Source organism: Heloderma suspectum, chromosome 6 (genome assembly GCF_057233095.1).
Source record: "Heloderma suspectum isolate Gila_16-S chromosome 6, 16-S_ref, whole genome shotgun sequence".
Taxonomy (NCBI): domain Eukaryota; kingdom Metazoa; phylum Chordata; class Lepidosauria; order Squamata; family Helodermatidae; genus Heloderma; species Heloderma suspectum.
The window spans coordinates 100,209,126-100,222,626 of NC_139463.1; the positions used below are offsets into that span (position 1 = coordinate 100,209,126).

General features: G+C 44.4%; 1 protein-coding gene across 1 annotated transcript in view; it reads right to left on the reverse strand.

Moving 5' to 3' along the window:
- LOC146342071 (neuronal pentraxin-2-like) overlaps positions 1 to 13,501 on the reverse strand; it is a 23,812-nt gene continuing 10,311 nt past the window's right edge. The window contains exons 2-5 of the mRNA XM_084805580.1: positions 7,331 to 7,511; positions 5,916 to 6,163; positions 3,004 to 3,183; positions 1 to 2,910 (exon numbers count right to left, since the gene is read on the reverse strand). Coding sequence (XP_084661706.1) covers positions 2,701 to 2,910; positions 3,004 to 3,183; positions 5,916 to 6,163; positions 7,331 to 7,511 — 819 coding nt within the window. The 3' untranslated portion in view covers positions 1 to 2,700. The remainder of the gene's footprint in view (positions 2,911 to 3,003; positions 3,184 to 5,915; positions 6,164 to 7,330; positions 7,512 to 13,501) is intronic.

Below are 13,501 nucleotides of genomic sequence, written 5' to 3' on the forward strand. Positions count from 1 at the left end.
GCAGTTTCTTTAGCAGGTTTATTGCATCCAGTTCAGAGTAAGAAAATTCAAGACAATTAACCTTATATCACACCCACCTCCCAAAGAATTTAGGATTTCTGGTTTCTTCTAGGCCCCTCACTTTAGAACAGACGTCGTGTGCAAGGTACATGATCTGCTCAGTGGTGCCACAGTCAGTCATTTTAGACTTTGGACTTAAACGTCTTACAGTCTCACCCCTTTAGATGGCAATGTGTATTACTAACTTCAAAATGTGGTAAGCCAGCCCTATTGTGCTTGTGGGCTCTCCTGCTCATTCTGGTGAGAGGGACCCTGGAACTTCACTCCAAGGTCCTGCCCTGATAGCACTACCAATTCTGCTATCAAACTTGCAGCCGAGAAATGATGGGTATCTGTATCATGCTTGCATTTTTTTCCAGTATGAGTCTTATAACAGCATCAGGGAAAAGGCAATTTCTATAGGGGACACGGTGCAGGAGGGGGGAAGGGTTAAATACCCCTCCACCACCACTGCTGCTCCAATCAAAATCATAGCACTCCTCCCCTGCCCCATAGCTGCTAGCTGCTTTTATGTTTTGTTCTTAATCCCAGTATCACACCTGCTTTGGTGCTTTCTCTCATGCAGTAGTAGACAATCACACAACCTCTTTTCCAAAGAATTCAGACGTCCTGTCCCTGAGACACACCTACTGCTCTGATGTGCTGGATTTCATTTTTCCTTCCAGAAGGTCAAAGTGTCTCGATAGCCATTCTCTTAACTGTAACATCCTGATATTCCTCTATTTATAACAGTGAAAATGCAAAAATAATCCCCCCATTTACTGAACAATCTAACCAATGTACCTACTACACCACTCAATACAGATCCATGAAACTATTTTCCCATTTTTTCCCCAACCCATATTGGTTTCAGTCAATCTGAGTTGAATTTTCATGTACAATACTGATTCGTGGCCTACAGCATGCGGCCAAACACTTATTTTCTACCTGATCTGTCATCTCCTGTCATCCCGTATTCTAATGTGCATGCTGTGAAAGTCAATGTTAATGTGGGTTGAGCACATGAAGCACTGAATCGGGGTTTCCATGAGTGATATAGTATTCAGACTTTCCCTTTGCCATGGCATATCAGAACACTGGCCAACAACAACACACCCCACCAAAACATGATTTTATGGTGATGTATAATATGGCTTTTTGGTGTTTCCAAAATCTGACCACATCCCATCAGTTCTCATTTGAGTTTGCTTCTAGGGTTATGTGACTTGACCCCTGGTTTTAGTTCAGCCCATATCCAGATTACACAGTTGATCGACATTTGAAAGATTTTCCCAAATGTGGTTTGACTCAATGTGGGTTTCCTGATGTCACTGAACCATATATTGAACCATTTATAGGGCTAGTCTAACACATGCAAACTCAACACTGGGTTGAACTGAAACTAATGGAATTGGGGGGAAACCCGGAAAAATGGCCATATAAATCCACCTCGCAAGAGATGCATCAGTCATATGTGAGCAAAATACTCCTACAGATCTGTCCCAAATCCTATAAACAGGCCTTTACCTTGGAAGTGATTCATGAGAAGAGGAAAAGAGAGATGAAAATCAACAGCAGGATCAGAATCCAGCTCCGCTAAGTTTTGGGATAGGTCCTGAAAGCACTGAGAGTAAATCACTGAGTGTCTACCGAATTTCAAATTTCTTACTAGGATGCATAAAGTGTAGGTGACTGGACGTGTTTGGGATGAAGGAGGGAGGTATTCCCTATCAGAGAAAGCAAATGAGCTAAGGTATGAGTTCACCAATGACTGTTTAGGTTACCAGAAAACAGGATCTTGTCTCCTGAAATGAAGAAGTGTTGGAGAACTCTCCAACCCTTTCAAGAGAAGGTGGCCATCTATTTCTTCAAAGGAACATTGTTTGGAAGAAGGGTCTTAAGCAGGGGAATACCCAACTCCCCTCCAATTCCTGGGAAGCATATTTCACAAAGGCAACAGAAGGGAGCTACTAGTAAAAAAAAAACAGGAGTTCTGCTTTCTAGATGGGAGATAGTTAACGTAACTCAGTTTGCCAATGGTTGGATGGTCCCATGCTTTCAGCCACTTTCCCAATGAACCAATACTGTCCAGTAAATGCCTTAAGAAAGACTTCTAAACTGTCCTCAATTCTACCTGGCACATGCTGCACATATACGTTCCATCACAAGGCACCCCGTTTCCATTTACCTCATAAGGAAATGCTCTTAATTCCAAAATAGGATATTTCCATATAACGTTTGGGGATGTTTCTTCTTTCAGAAATCCCTCAACTCCATAAAACCACTCTATACAAAAGATGCCAAGGCTCCAAATATTTTCTTTTTGTTTTTTAGATAAAATTTTGATCAGGCACCCTAGCTGAAAATCCAGTCATTCTGCCTCCCAGACCCCAAGTCCTTCCTACACAAAACTTGCTACATATAACCCGCTCTCCTCCTAGGAACCCAGAAGTACCCCATCCCAAATGGAAAGATCCCCAGTCTTTTCCCAAGGAGCTCAGGAAACTTGGCTTCACCCAGCCTTATTTTTTAAACCATTAGGTTCCTTTTTCCCTCCAGGAAACCCTGGGGTCCTTGCTTCCAGCCCCACCATCTGTCTTTAACCACAAGCTTTCGCTCTCCTCCAAGAGAACACCAAAGTCCCTGTTCCTTCGTGGCTTCTCAGTGGCAGGCATTAAATGGTAGCTTGACCACTCCTCCATGAAGCTCCATAGAGGCTTCAGCCCAGTTGATGAGGTCACCGCCAGCATAGCTAGTGCAGGTCGCCATCTTGTAAATCTCACCCAGTGTCAAGATATGGCTCCACATGTTGAAATCTGAGATTTCTCCAATGAAGGCTTGAGTGGCATCAAAGCGGCCACCAAGAGTGTCCTGCAGGAAGAGGAATATGGAAACATAGTGAATTTAGAGAAACCATTCCTGACCCACCATAGGTGGTGACAGAACTTAATGTGGGATATTTACCTGTTCCTGGCCCAGTACGAAAACACCTCCAGGTTTCACTGGATGCCAGGGAGCCAAGTTCTCCCCACTCCCTCTTCGGACCCCATCCTGGTACGATTCCCAAACGCCATCCCGGGTTGACCACGTCACACAGATGTGGTGCCACTTAGCATCATTAATGGCCAGTGGCAATGTGGTGGCCTAAGGGCAGAAGAATGCATAGAAAAGGATTAAGGCAGGGATGAGCAAACATGGTGAGCCCTCAGGGTAGTGTTACAAATGTGTCTGGATGGCACCAACAGTGTTGTATGCTGCATGGCCTTGAACCCAGGGCAAGCAGGTTCAAGTCTGCTTCAGCAAACCTCTCTGAGCCCAACCTACCTCACAAAGTTCAGTTGCAAACCTCCAACATTTTCTAGAGGAAAATCAATAAAAATGGAGAGGAGAGGCAGAACAGAGCCCAGGATATTTTGCCTCTCTTATTGGCAGAAACACAGAAGTTGAAAGTGAGGCCTCAGCATCCATTCATAAAAGACTATGGCTATGTTGTAAGGACAAATAAGATCATACTTGTGAGCAAGTGAGTAAGCGAATGAATTAATGAAATGGAAATTAAATATTTGTATATTTAAATGGCAGAATTTATTCCAAAAACAGAATTGGGTACGAGAGAGGGTGTTGGTCATATAATATTCTAGTGCAAAACTATAGGTATCTATGGATATGAGACATATCTATCTATAGAAAGAGTATATCTATCAATAGTATATCAATGTATAACTTCAAGTATATCTCTACTGGGGTTCCTTGTATATCTAGAGATAGTGTACCTATATCTCTGGATACTCTATCTATAGATATCTATCTCTCTGTCTATAGATAGAGTAACCAGAGTATCTATCTATGTACAGTCAGGGCCAGAAATATTGGAACAAGGATAACTGTTTTGGCAGTTGGCCTCTGTACACCACCACATTGAAGTTGAAAGGAAACACACCCAGATGGGAGCGAAGTCAGGACTTTCAGCTGTAATTCAAGGGGTCTGACAAAAGTGGGGCACTAACCATTCAGGAAGGACAGCCAGTGGCATACACCCACCCACCCCATCGTTGGTGGCTCATAAGTAATAGAACGAATGGCTGACAAGCAGCTGCATGGCCAGGTGTGGCCTGTTTCCTGGGTACCCCATGACCAATCAAGCAGACAAAAGGCATGGAGGTGGTTCTGAGTGTTACATTTGCATTTGGTAGCTGTTCACTGGAACTCCCAACATGAGGTCCAAAGAGGTGTCCATGCGAGTGAAGGAGGCCATCATTAGGCTGAGGAAACAAAATAAACCCACCAGAGAGATAGCAAAAACAGTGGGAGTGGCCAACACAACAGTTTGGAACATCCTGAAAAAGAAGGAATTAACTGGCAAGCTCAGCAACAGCAAAAAGCCTGGAAGACCACGGAAGACAACTAAACTGGATGACCGCAGAATTCTGCTCATGGTGGAACCCTTTCACAACATCTAGCCAGGTCAAGAACGCTTTTGTGGAGGGAGGCATGTCATTGTCAACATCTACAGTCAAGAGACGGCTTTAGGAATGTAAATACAGAGGCTTCACAACAAGGTGCAAACCACTGGTAACGCTCAAGAACAGACAGGCCAGATTAGCCTTTGCCAGCAAACACCTAAAAAAGCCTGCCCAGTTCTGGAATAAGATTCTTTGGACTGATGAAACCAAGATTACCTTGTACCAGAATGATGGGAAGAGAAAAGTATGGAGAAGGACAGGAACAGCTCATGATCCAGAGCATACCGCCTCACCTGTCAAACATGGTGGAGGCAGTGTTATGGCATGGGCATGTATGGCTGCCAATGGAACCAGGTCACTGGTGTTTATTGATGACCTGACTGCTGATAAAAGCAGCAGGATGAATTCTGAAGTGTATAGGGCGATACTTTCTGCTCATATTCAGCCGAATGCTGCCAAACTGATAGGACGGTGCTTCATATTGCAGATGGATAATGACCCAAAACATACGGCAAAAGCTCCCCAAGAGTTTCTCAAGGCAAAGAAGTGGGATGTTCTTCAATGGCCACGTCAGTCACCTGATCTCCACCCAACAGAGCATGCTTTTCACTTACTGAAGACAAGACTGAAGGCAGAAAGACCCACAAACAAGCAGCAGCTGAAGGCAGCTGCAGTCAAGGCCTGGCAAAGCATCTCGAGGGAGGAAACTCAGCATTTGGTCATGTCCATGGGTTCCAGATTTCAGGCAGTCATTGACTGGAAAGGATTTTCATCCAGGTATTAAAGGCGATCCTTACGTTTGAGATGATGTTGGTTTGTTCCATTACTTATGAGCCACCAACGATGGGGGGGGGGCATATGCCACTGGCTGTCCTTCCTGAATGGTTAGTGCCCCACTTTTGTCAAACCCCTTGAATTACAGCTGAAAGTCCTGACTTCGCTCCCATCTGGGTGTGTTTCCTTTCAACTTCAATGTGGTGGTGTGCAGAGGCCAACTGCCAGAACAGTTATCCTTGTTCCAATATTTCTGGCCCTGACTGTATCTCTCTTATACAGCAAATCCTTGGTCGTGACCTCTTGCCTGTACCCTATTGGCAACCCTCCTAAGAACCCATTTAGTGCTATTTCCCAGAAGTACAGCCAAAAGGACTTGAAACTGTAGTGAACAAAACAAGCTCCTGTCTCTTGAATGTATTGTTAGGCCCTTTTCAAATTTGGGGGGACATCACTGAGTTGATTCAGACCTCATGACCATAAGGACTAGAAACTTAATTTTTGGTTGTAAACCAAAAGGCAGCCAATGTAGAGAAATATAAACGCTGTGGATATTCTTCAAACAACTCTTCCCACCACCCAAATCAGCAAGCTGCTGGATTAGCTCTAAGCCCCACAATACCAGCCCTGGTTTCGTACCTTGTCATTGATGAGCAGTTCCATGGGGTTATTTCCCCACTCAATGAGCACCACTTCATTGGCCTGCCCCGGTACAGAGTACGAGAAGGGGGTGCCCATCCCTGGTGCTGAACTTGCCTTGAGCCAGAGGCAGATGGAGAAGGCAAAAATCTCATGATGGAGGGTGCGCTTGATTTTGACAAACATATAGTTGGTGCGGTGGGGAAAGCCCACACGGAAATACTCAGAGTGCTTCTCCACTTTGTGCCCTGGAGGACAGAAGAGATCAGAGATGTGGAACTTAGCTGCCAACACAGAGAAATAGAAGGGAAGCGGGTTTGTCCATCCATCCATGGCCAGCTGACCTGCCTATCTACCAAATATCCATCCCTGGGCTTGCCTCCCTCTGTTTATCCATTCACGTGTTCTGTGCCAGCTGTAATTAAACCTAAATATATGTAACTGCAATAACATATTTTCTTTCCCTGCTTACCTTCCCTGCCTCCACTTCCCTTCCCTTTCTCTGTTTTCTTCCTTGTGCTGAATTTTACACTGTAAGCTCCTCAGGGCAGGAACTTGTCCTCTTATTCTTTGTGAAGCATCATGCACACTGCTCATGCTACATGAATAATAATGACATTCATGCATCACGTTCTACTATTCCCGTGTGGGGGACCTCTTTCAGCTTGAGGGCCGAATTCCATTTCAGAGAAGCTCTTGGGGGCCACTTTCCAATGGTGGGCGGGCCCAAAGGCAAAAGGGGTGGGGCCAAAGTTGTTTGTGAGGATAGAGAGTGATCCATGTACACAGCCTTGAGCTCCTTTACAAGATATAAATGCAGCAAATAAAGATTGAACAATTCCATTTATCGACCTATCTCTTCACATCAAATGTTCTCTGCGCATCTTCACAAGTACTCGCCTATCAACCTTCTAATCTATTCATCTCCTTATCATGAAATCCACCTTTTCATCATTTAACGCAGGGGCATGGTACCTCTTTCAGCCCGAAGGCTGAATTCCATTTCAGAGACTCTCTTGGGGGCTGCGTTCCAGTAGTGGATAGGGCCAAAGGCAAAGGGGACAGGGACAAAATAGCAAAAGCGCGATCATATTTTAGCTTACAGCTCTCGCTGCCAGTAACTGAGCCTTAGGAGAGGCATTTCAACATTTGAGAGTGCAAGGGAGGGGACAGACACTGCACAAAAGGCAGAAAACCAGCAAACAATAGATGGCTGGGGAAGAAGTGCATGGTCAGGGAAATCCAGAAGGCCAAATCTGAAGTTTTGCACCCCTAATTTAAACCTTTCTGTCCCGAACTAGCAGTTTACTTAATCTTCCTTTCTTCCTTCTGCACATCCATCTCCATCCCATTGGACCAGAACCATATTCCCCCTTCTCACCCTGATTCTGCCAGCCTCTGGTACAGCCACTCACCTTTCTGAACACTGTGTCCATGAGAAACATGTTTGTGCCTCAGCCCTGCGCCTGTTGGCACACCATGTGTGTGGTTTTCAAAAGTGTTTAATTTCTCATGGATCTGATGCTCCAAGAGGCTTATCTTCTTCTGAAGAGCGTCACGCAGAGATGAGGAGAACACAGAGCCATTCCGATTGTGCTGAGGAAGACAGGGCAGGCCCTCATGTTAGCAGTTATTTAATTGGCTCTGTCTTTGCTCTTGTGCTGCCCCATACGTACACCTGGAACTCCCTCCCAGAACACCTACTTGATGCTGCCTCTCTCTCCCTTCAAACTCCTCCCGAAACCCACCATTTCATGAAGCCTTGTGCAGAGCAGCCTCTTAGTTCTCATCCCCTATTGAACCTAACCCTAAAGACATATAATGGAACAGAATGCCCAGCTTTCTTGTTACCTTCACCTCCATCTTTCTCTCCTCCCTCTGTTGCCTCCCTGTGTGGAATTTAAGACTGCAAGTATCTCAAGGCAGAGAGACTTCTCGTTTGTCTCTCAAATGGCTTACAACATCATCAATTATTGTTGTTGCTGCTGTTATTGTATTATTATTAATTATTGTTGTTGTTGTTGTTGCTGCTGTTATTATTCCCTGATCTCTGGAAGTCCATTTCACCTAACGTCAGGCCTCATAGAACAATTGGCCCACTTCCCATGCAATTCTACGCATGTCTAAGTCCTATTGAGTTCAATGGGGCTTACGCCCAGGTAAGTGTGTATAAGACTGCAGTCATGGTCGATTTCCAGGGCCAGCCCTGCCATGCAGCAGGATGGAACAACCTGCTTTAGGAGGCACCAAGAGGGTACAGCAAGTGTTGGTTCCAGTGAGGGGAGGGGAAATTTGGGCTCTGCTTCAGGCAGCAAAATGTCTTGAGCCAACACTGCCAATTGCCACACTTCCTTCCCTGCCTACCTCTGAACTGGCAGGCCTACCAATTTCTATATTGTCCCCCTGCTCTCCAGTTTGATGTGGGCCTGGATATATAATTCTTGCTTATGTATTAAGAAGGGGGAAAGTAAGGGAAAAGGTCAGCAGATTTGTGTTTGGTCACCACACTTAGGTCAACACCTCGGATGCTCTGGTAATCTTTGTTCCCACCCACAGTAATGGTGGCAGAGTCATCTTCCAGTCTCTCCTCCCATGGCTAGTTTTGTAATCGCCCTCAAGCATGAAGCACTAAGGAGTTCTGCTGTCTTTGAGACTCAACAGAATCAAAACTGAACCTGGCTGTCCTACTTCCCGGGCACTCTAGCTCTACTCTGTTAAAATTTCACAGTTTTTAGAGAAAACATGAGAGTACTGGTTCATGCTTTTCCATTCGCTCCACTAAAACCCAGCTGGTGTGATGAGTGGGTCTTGGTGGATCATTTAACAGAACATCGGCTTGTTCTACAAATCAAAGCACACAGTTCATATTTTAATAATGTTTTTCTTCAGTACTGGCATTATCATCAAAACCAGCGCCATATTATGAAAAGCATGGGTCCTAGGCCAAGGCCTTGTCAGCCTGTTCGATAATCCGGCCCTGGTCCAAACAGCTTTGATCTCCATTGCCAAATGGAGGAAATCAAGTGCAGGGCAAGTATTCTTAACTGATCTGCAACCTTTCTGCTGACCACCTCAATGGAGCTTGCAGAACACCAGCGACAGCGGTCAGCAGGCCAGTTTAAAAATCTCTGGCCTAGGCTCTGGCCCCTTCCTCAGGAGACGTTTCTGTACCTTAGATATCAATTAAAAACAATATTTTCCTGACATTCTTTTCAGTGGGGAGTTGTTGTAGGGGTATGCTAATTTTGGATTTCAAGCGTGTGTGTGTGTGCGCGCATGTGTGTGTAGTGGTGGTGGTTGTCGTGTTTTCTGCTACTGTTTTTTTACTGTGTTTTGAATTTATTAGTTTGAGAGTCTGTTTTGGAGGACAGCAGGAAGGCTATAAATATTTGTATGCATTAAATAGAAACAATAGAGGCCCTCCCATACCTAAGCTACTAAGGTGGTTAGGATTCTCTCTTGATTCCTATCTATAACTCTGGCTCACCAGGCCAGCCCAGTGGTTTGAGCCCTGGGTATCTAAAGGACTGTCTTCTACTGTTTGGAGCTGCCCATCAATAGAGATTCATGTTCCATATGAGACAGTGCTCCCAGTACCCCTGACTTTAAAGTTAGGGCTTTTCCTGTAATGGCACCCCCACTATGGTTCCTAGGCAAATTTGATGCATGTCATTGCTGGTTTCTGTTAGACACCAGCTAAATTCCATCCCATTTGCCCAAGCTTTTGACTGCACTTGATACTGATTTCTTTTGTAACTGCTTTTCACCATTATCTGTACTGCTGCATTGTTCAGTTTGTTTATCTTTAACTTGCTGTAACTCGTCTCCTGTAATTGCAAATCACCTTAAGAGCTATTATAGGGTGCTTCAAAATGAGGCTTTTAATGTGCAATCGCCCTGCCTCATTCACAGAATTTTACAGGAGGCCCAGAGTAGTCATTGTCTTTTAATCCTCTTGTTTTCCCACAGCTTCTTCTGTCTTTTTTCTTACCCTGGAAAATCCCGTAAGGAAGGAAAGACAAAATAGCCGCACAATGCCATCTGATTGTTAGTGCCAGAAATAAGCACAACATCAGCAATTAGAGCTGTCATCCAGTTAAAGCAATCTTAGCCAATTACTCAATTGGGCTTTAATTGAGTAAATGATGAACAAATTGCTTTCATGTGCATAAATTTACATATGACTAGAAGAATAGTTTTGAGGGAAACAAGCATAATCCCCTTATTTTAGGTGGGGACTTGTATATGTTTGTATATGTCGCAGGGGGTGCTATTTTAGAAGGGGCATTCCTCCTGTGTGAAAGGACAAGAAGAATGCCTCTTCCAAGACGGTGCCTCTCGTCTACCGTTTTTATAAGTATTTGCATTACAAATCATTAACATTTTCTTTAAATGTATCAGCCCATTAATGAAGGAAGCCTTTTTAGTCCATTAAATGGTTTTTAACCAATTCATCTAACATTTAATAGATTAATGGCACAATACTATGCATGTTTTCCCCTTCGTGGATCACTGCCTCGTTGTGGCGAAGGGGCTTGTGTAACTCAGTGAAGCCATAAGCTATGCCGTGCAGGGCCACCCAAGACGGACGGGTCATGGCGGAGAGTTCTGACAAAATGTGGTCCACTGGAGAAGGAAATGGCAACCCACTCCAGTATTCTTGCCAAGAAAACCCCATGGAACGTATCACAAGGCTAAAAGATATGACGCCGGAAGATGAGCCCCTCAGGTCGGAAGGTGTCCAATATACTACCGGGGAAGAGCAGAGGGTATTTCCAAGTAGCACCAGAAACAGTAAAGCGGCCGGGCCAAAGCCGAAAGGACACTCAGCTGTGGATGTGTCTGGTGGTGAAAAGAAAATCCAATGCTGTAAAGAACAATATTGTTTAGGAACCTGGAATGTCAGATCAATGAATCAAGGTAAGCTGGAGGTGGTCAAATCTTGCAAAGATGGCAAGATTGAACATCGACATCTTGGGAATCAGCGAACTAAAATGGACAGGCATGGGCGAATTTAATTCAGGTGACCATCATATCTACTACTGTGGGCAAGAATCCCTTAGAAGAAATGGAGCAGCACTCATAGTCAATAAAAGGGTGGGAAAAGCAGTACTGGGGTACAATCTCAAAAACGATAGAATCTCAGTACGAATCCAAGGCAAACCATTCAACATCACAGTAATTCAAGTCGATGCCCCAACCACTGAGGCCGAAGAAGCTGAGGTTGATCGGTTCTATGAAGACCTACAACACCTTCTAGAACTAACACCAAAAAAAGATGTCCTTTTCATCATAGGGGATTGGCATGCTAAAGTAGAAAGTCAAGAAATCACCGGGATAACAGGCAAGCATAGCCTTGGTGTACAAAATGAAGCAGGACAAAGGCTAATAGAGTTTTGTCAAGAGAACACGCTGATCATAGCAAACACTCTTTTCCAACAGCACAAGAGGCGACTCTACACATGGACATCACCAGATGGTCAATATCGAAATCAGATTGATTATTACTTTGCAGCCAAAGATGGAGAAGCTCTATACAGTCAGTAAAAACAAGACCTGGAGCTGACTGTGGCTCAGATCATGAGCTTCTTATTGCAAAATGTCGGCTTAAATTGAAGAACGTAGGGAAAACCACTAAACCATTCAGGTATGACCTAAATCATATCCCTTATGAATATACAGTGGAGGTGAGGAATAGATTTAAGGGATTAGACCTGATAGACAGAGTGCCTGAGGAACTATGGACGGAGGTCCGTAACATTGTTCAGGAGGCAGCAACTCAATCCATCCCAAAGAAAAAGAAGTGCAAGAAAGCCAAGTGGCTGTCTGATGAGGCTTTACAAGTAGTTGACGAAAGAAGGGAAGCAAAAAGCAAAGGAGAAAGGGGAAGATATATCCAACTGAATGCAGAGTTCCAGAGAACAGCAAGGAGAGACAAGAAGGCCTTCTTAAATGAACAATGCAAAGAAATCAAGGAAAACAATTGAATGGGAAAGACTAGAGATCTTTTCAAGAAAATCAGAGATATCAAGGGAACATTTTGTGCAAAGACGGGCATGATAATGGACAAAGAAGGCAAGGACCTAACAGAAGCAGATGAGATTAAGAAGAGGTGGAAAGAATACACAGAAGAACTATACAGGAAAGATCTTAATGTCCCTGATAGCCATGATAATGTGGTCACTGAACTTGAGCCGGACATCCTAGAGAGTGAAGTCAAGTGGGCCTTAGGAAGCATTACTAACAACAAAGCTAGCAGAGATGACAGTATTACAGCTGAGCTATTTAAAATCCTAAAAGATGATGCTGTTAAAGTGCTGCACTCAATATGCCAACAAATTTGGAACACTCAACAGTGGCCACAGGACTGGAAAAGGTCAGTTTACATTCCAATTCCAAAGAAGGGCAATGCCAAAGAGTGTTCAAACTACCGTACAATTACGCTCATCTCACATGCCAGCAAGGTGATGCTCAAAATCCTACAAGCTAGGCTTCAGCAGTATGTGAACCGAGAACTACCGGAAGTACAAGCTGGGTTCCGAAGAGGCAGAGGAACTAGAGATCAGATCGCTGGAAACATTCACTGGATCATGGAGAAAGCAAGTGAATTCCAGAAAAATGTCTGTTTCTGCTTCATTGACTACACGAAAGCCTTTGATTGTGTGGATCACAACAAACTGTGGCAAATGCTTAAAGAGGTGGGAGTACCAGACCACCTTACCTGTCTCCTGAGAAACCTGTACGAGGGTCAAGAAGCAACAGTAAGAACCAGACATGGAACAACCCATTGGTTCAAAATTGGGAAAGGAGTACGACAAGGCTGCATATTGTCGCCCTGCTTATTTAACTTATATGCAGAGGACATCATGAGAAACGCCGGGTTGGATGAATCACAGGTCGGAATTAAGATTGCTGGGAAAATTATCAACAACCTCAAGATACGCAGACGATACCACCCTAATGGCAGAAAGCGAAGCGGATCTCAAGAGCCTCTTGTTGAGGGTGAAAGTGGAGAGTGCAAAAGCTGGTTTGAAACTCAACATTAAAAAAACGAAGATCATGGCATCTGGCCCCATCACTTCCTGGCCTATAGAAGGGGAAGAAATGGAAGCAGTGACAGGTTGTATTTTCTTGGGCTCCACGATCACCGCAGATGGTGACTGTAGCCATGAAATTAAAAGACGCTTGCTCCTTGGGAGGAAAGCTATGGCAAACCTAGACAGCATAGTAAGAAGCAGAGACATCACCTTGCCGACAAAGGTCCGCATAATCAAAGCTATGGTTTTCCCAGTAGTAACGTATGGCTGTGAGAGCTGGACTATAAGGAAGGCTGAGTGCCGAAGAATTGATGCTTTCGAACTGTGGTGCTGGAGAAGACTCTTACGAGTCCCCTGGACTGCAAGGAGGTCAAATCAGTCAATCCTAAAGGAAATCAACCCTGAGTGCTCATTGGAAGGACAGATACTGAAGCGGAAGCTCAAATATTTTGGCCACCAAATGCAAAAAGTCACTGGAAAAGACCCTGATGCTGGGAAGGATTGAAGGCAAAAGAAGAAGGGGACGGCAGAGGATGAGATGGCTAGATA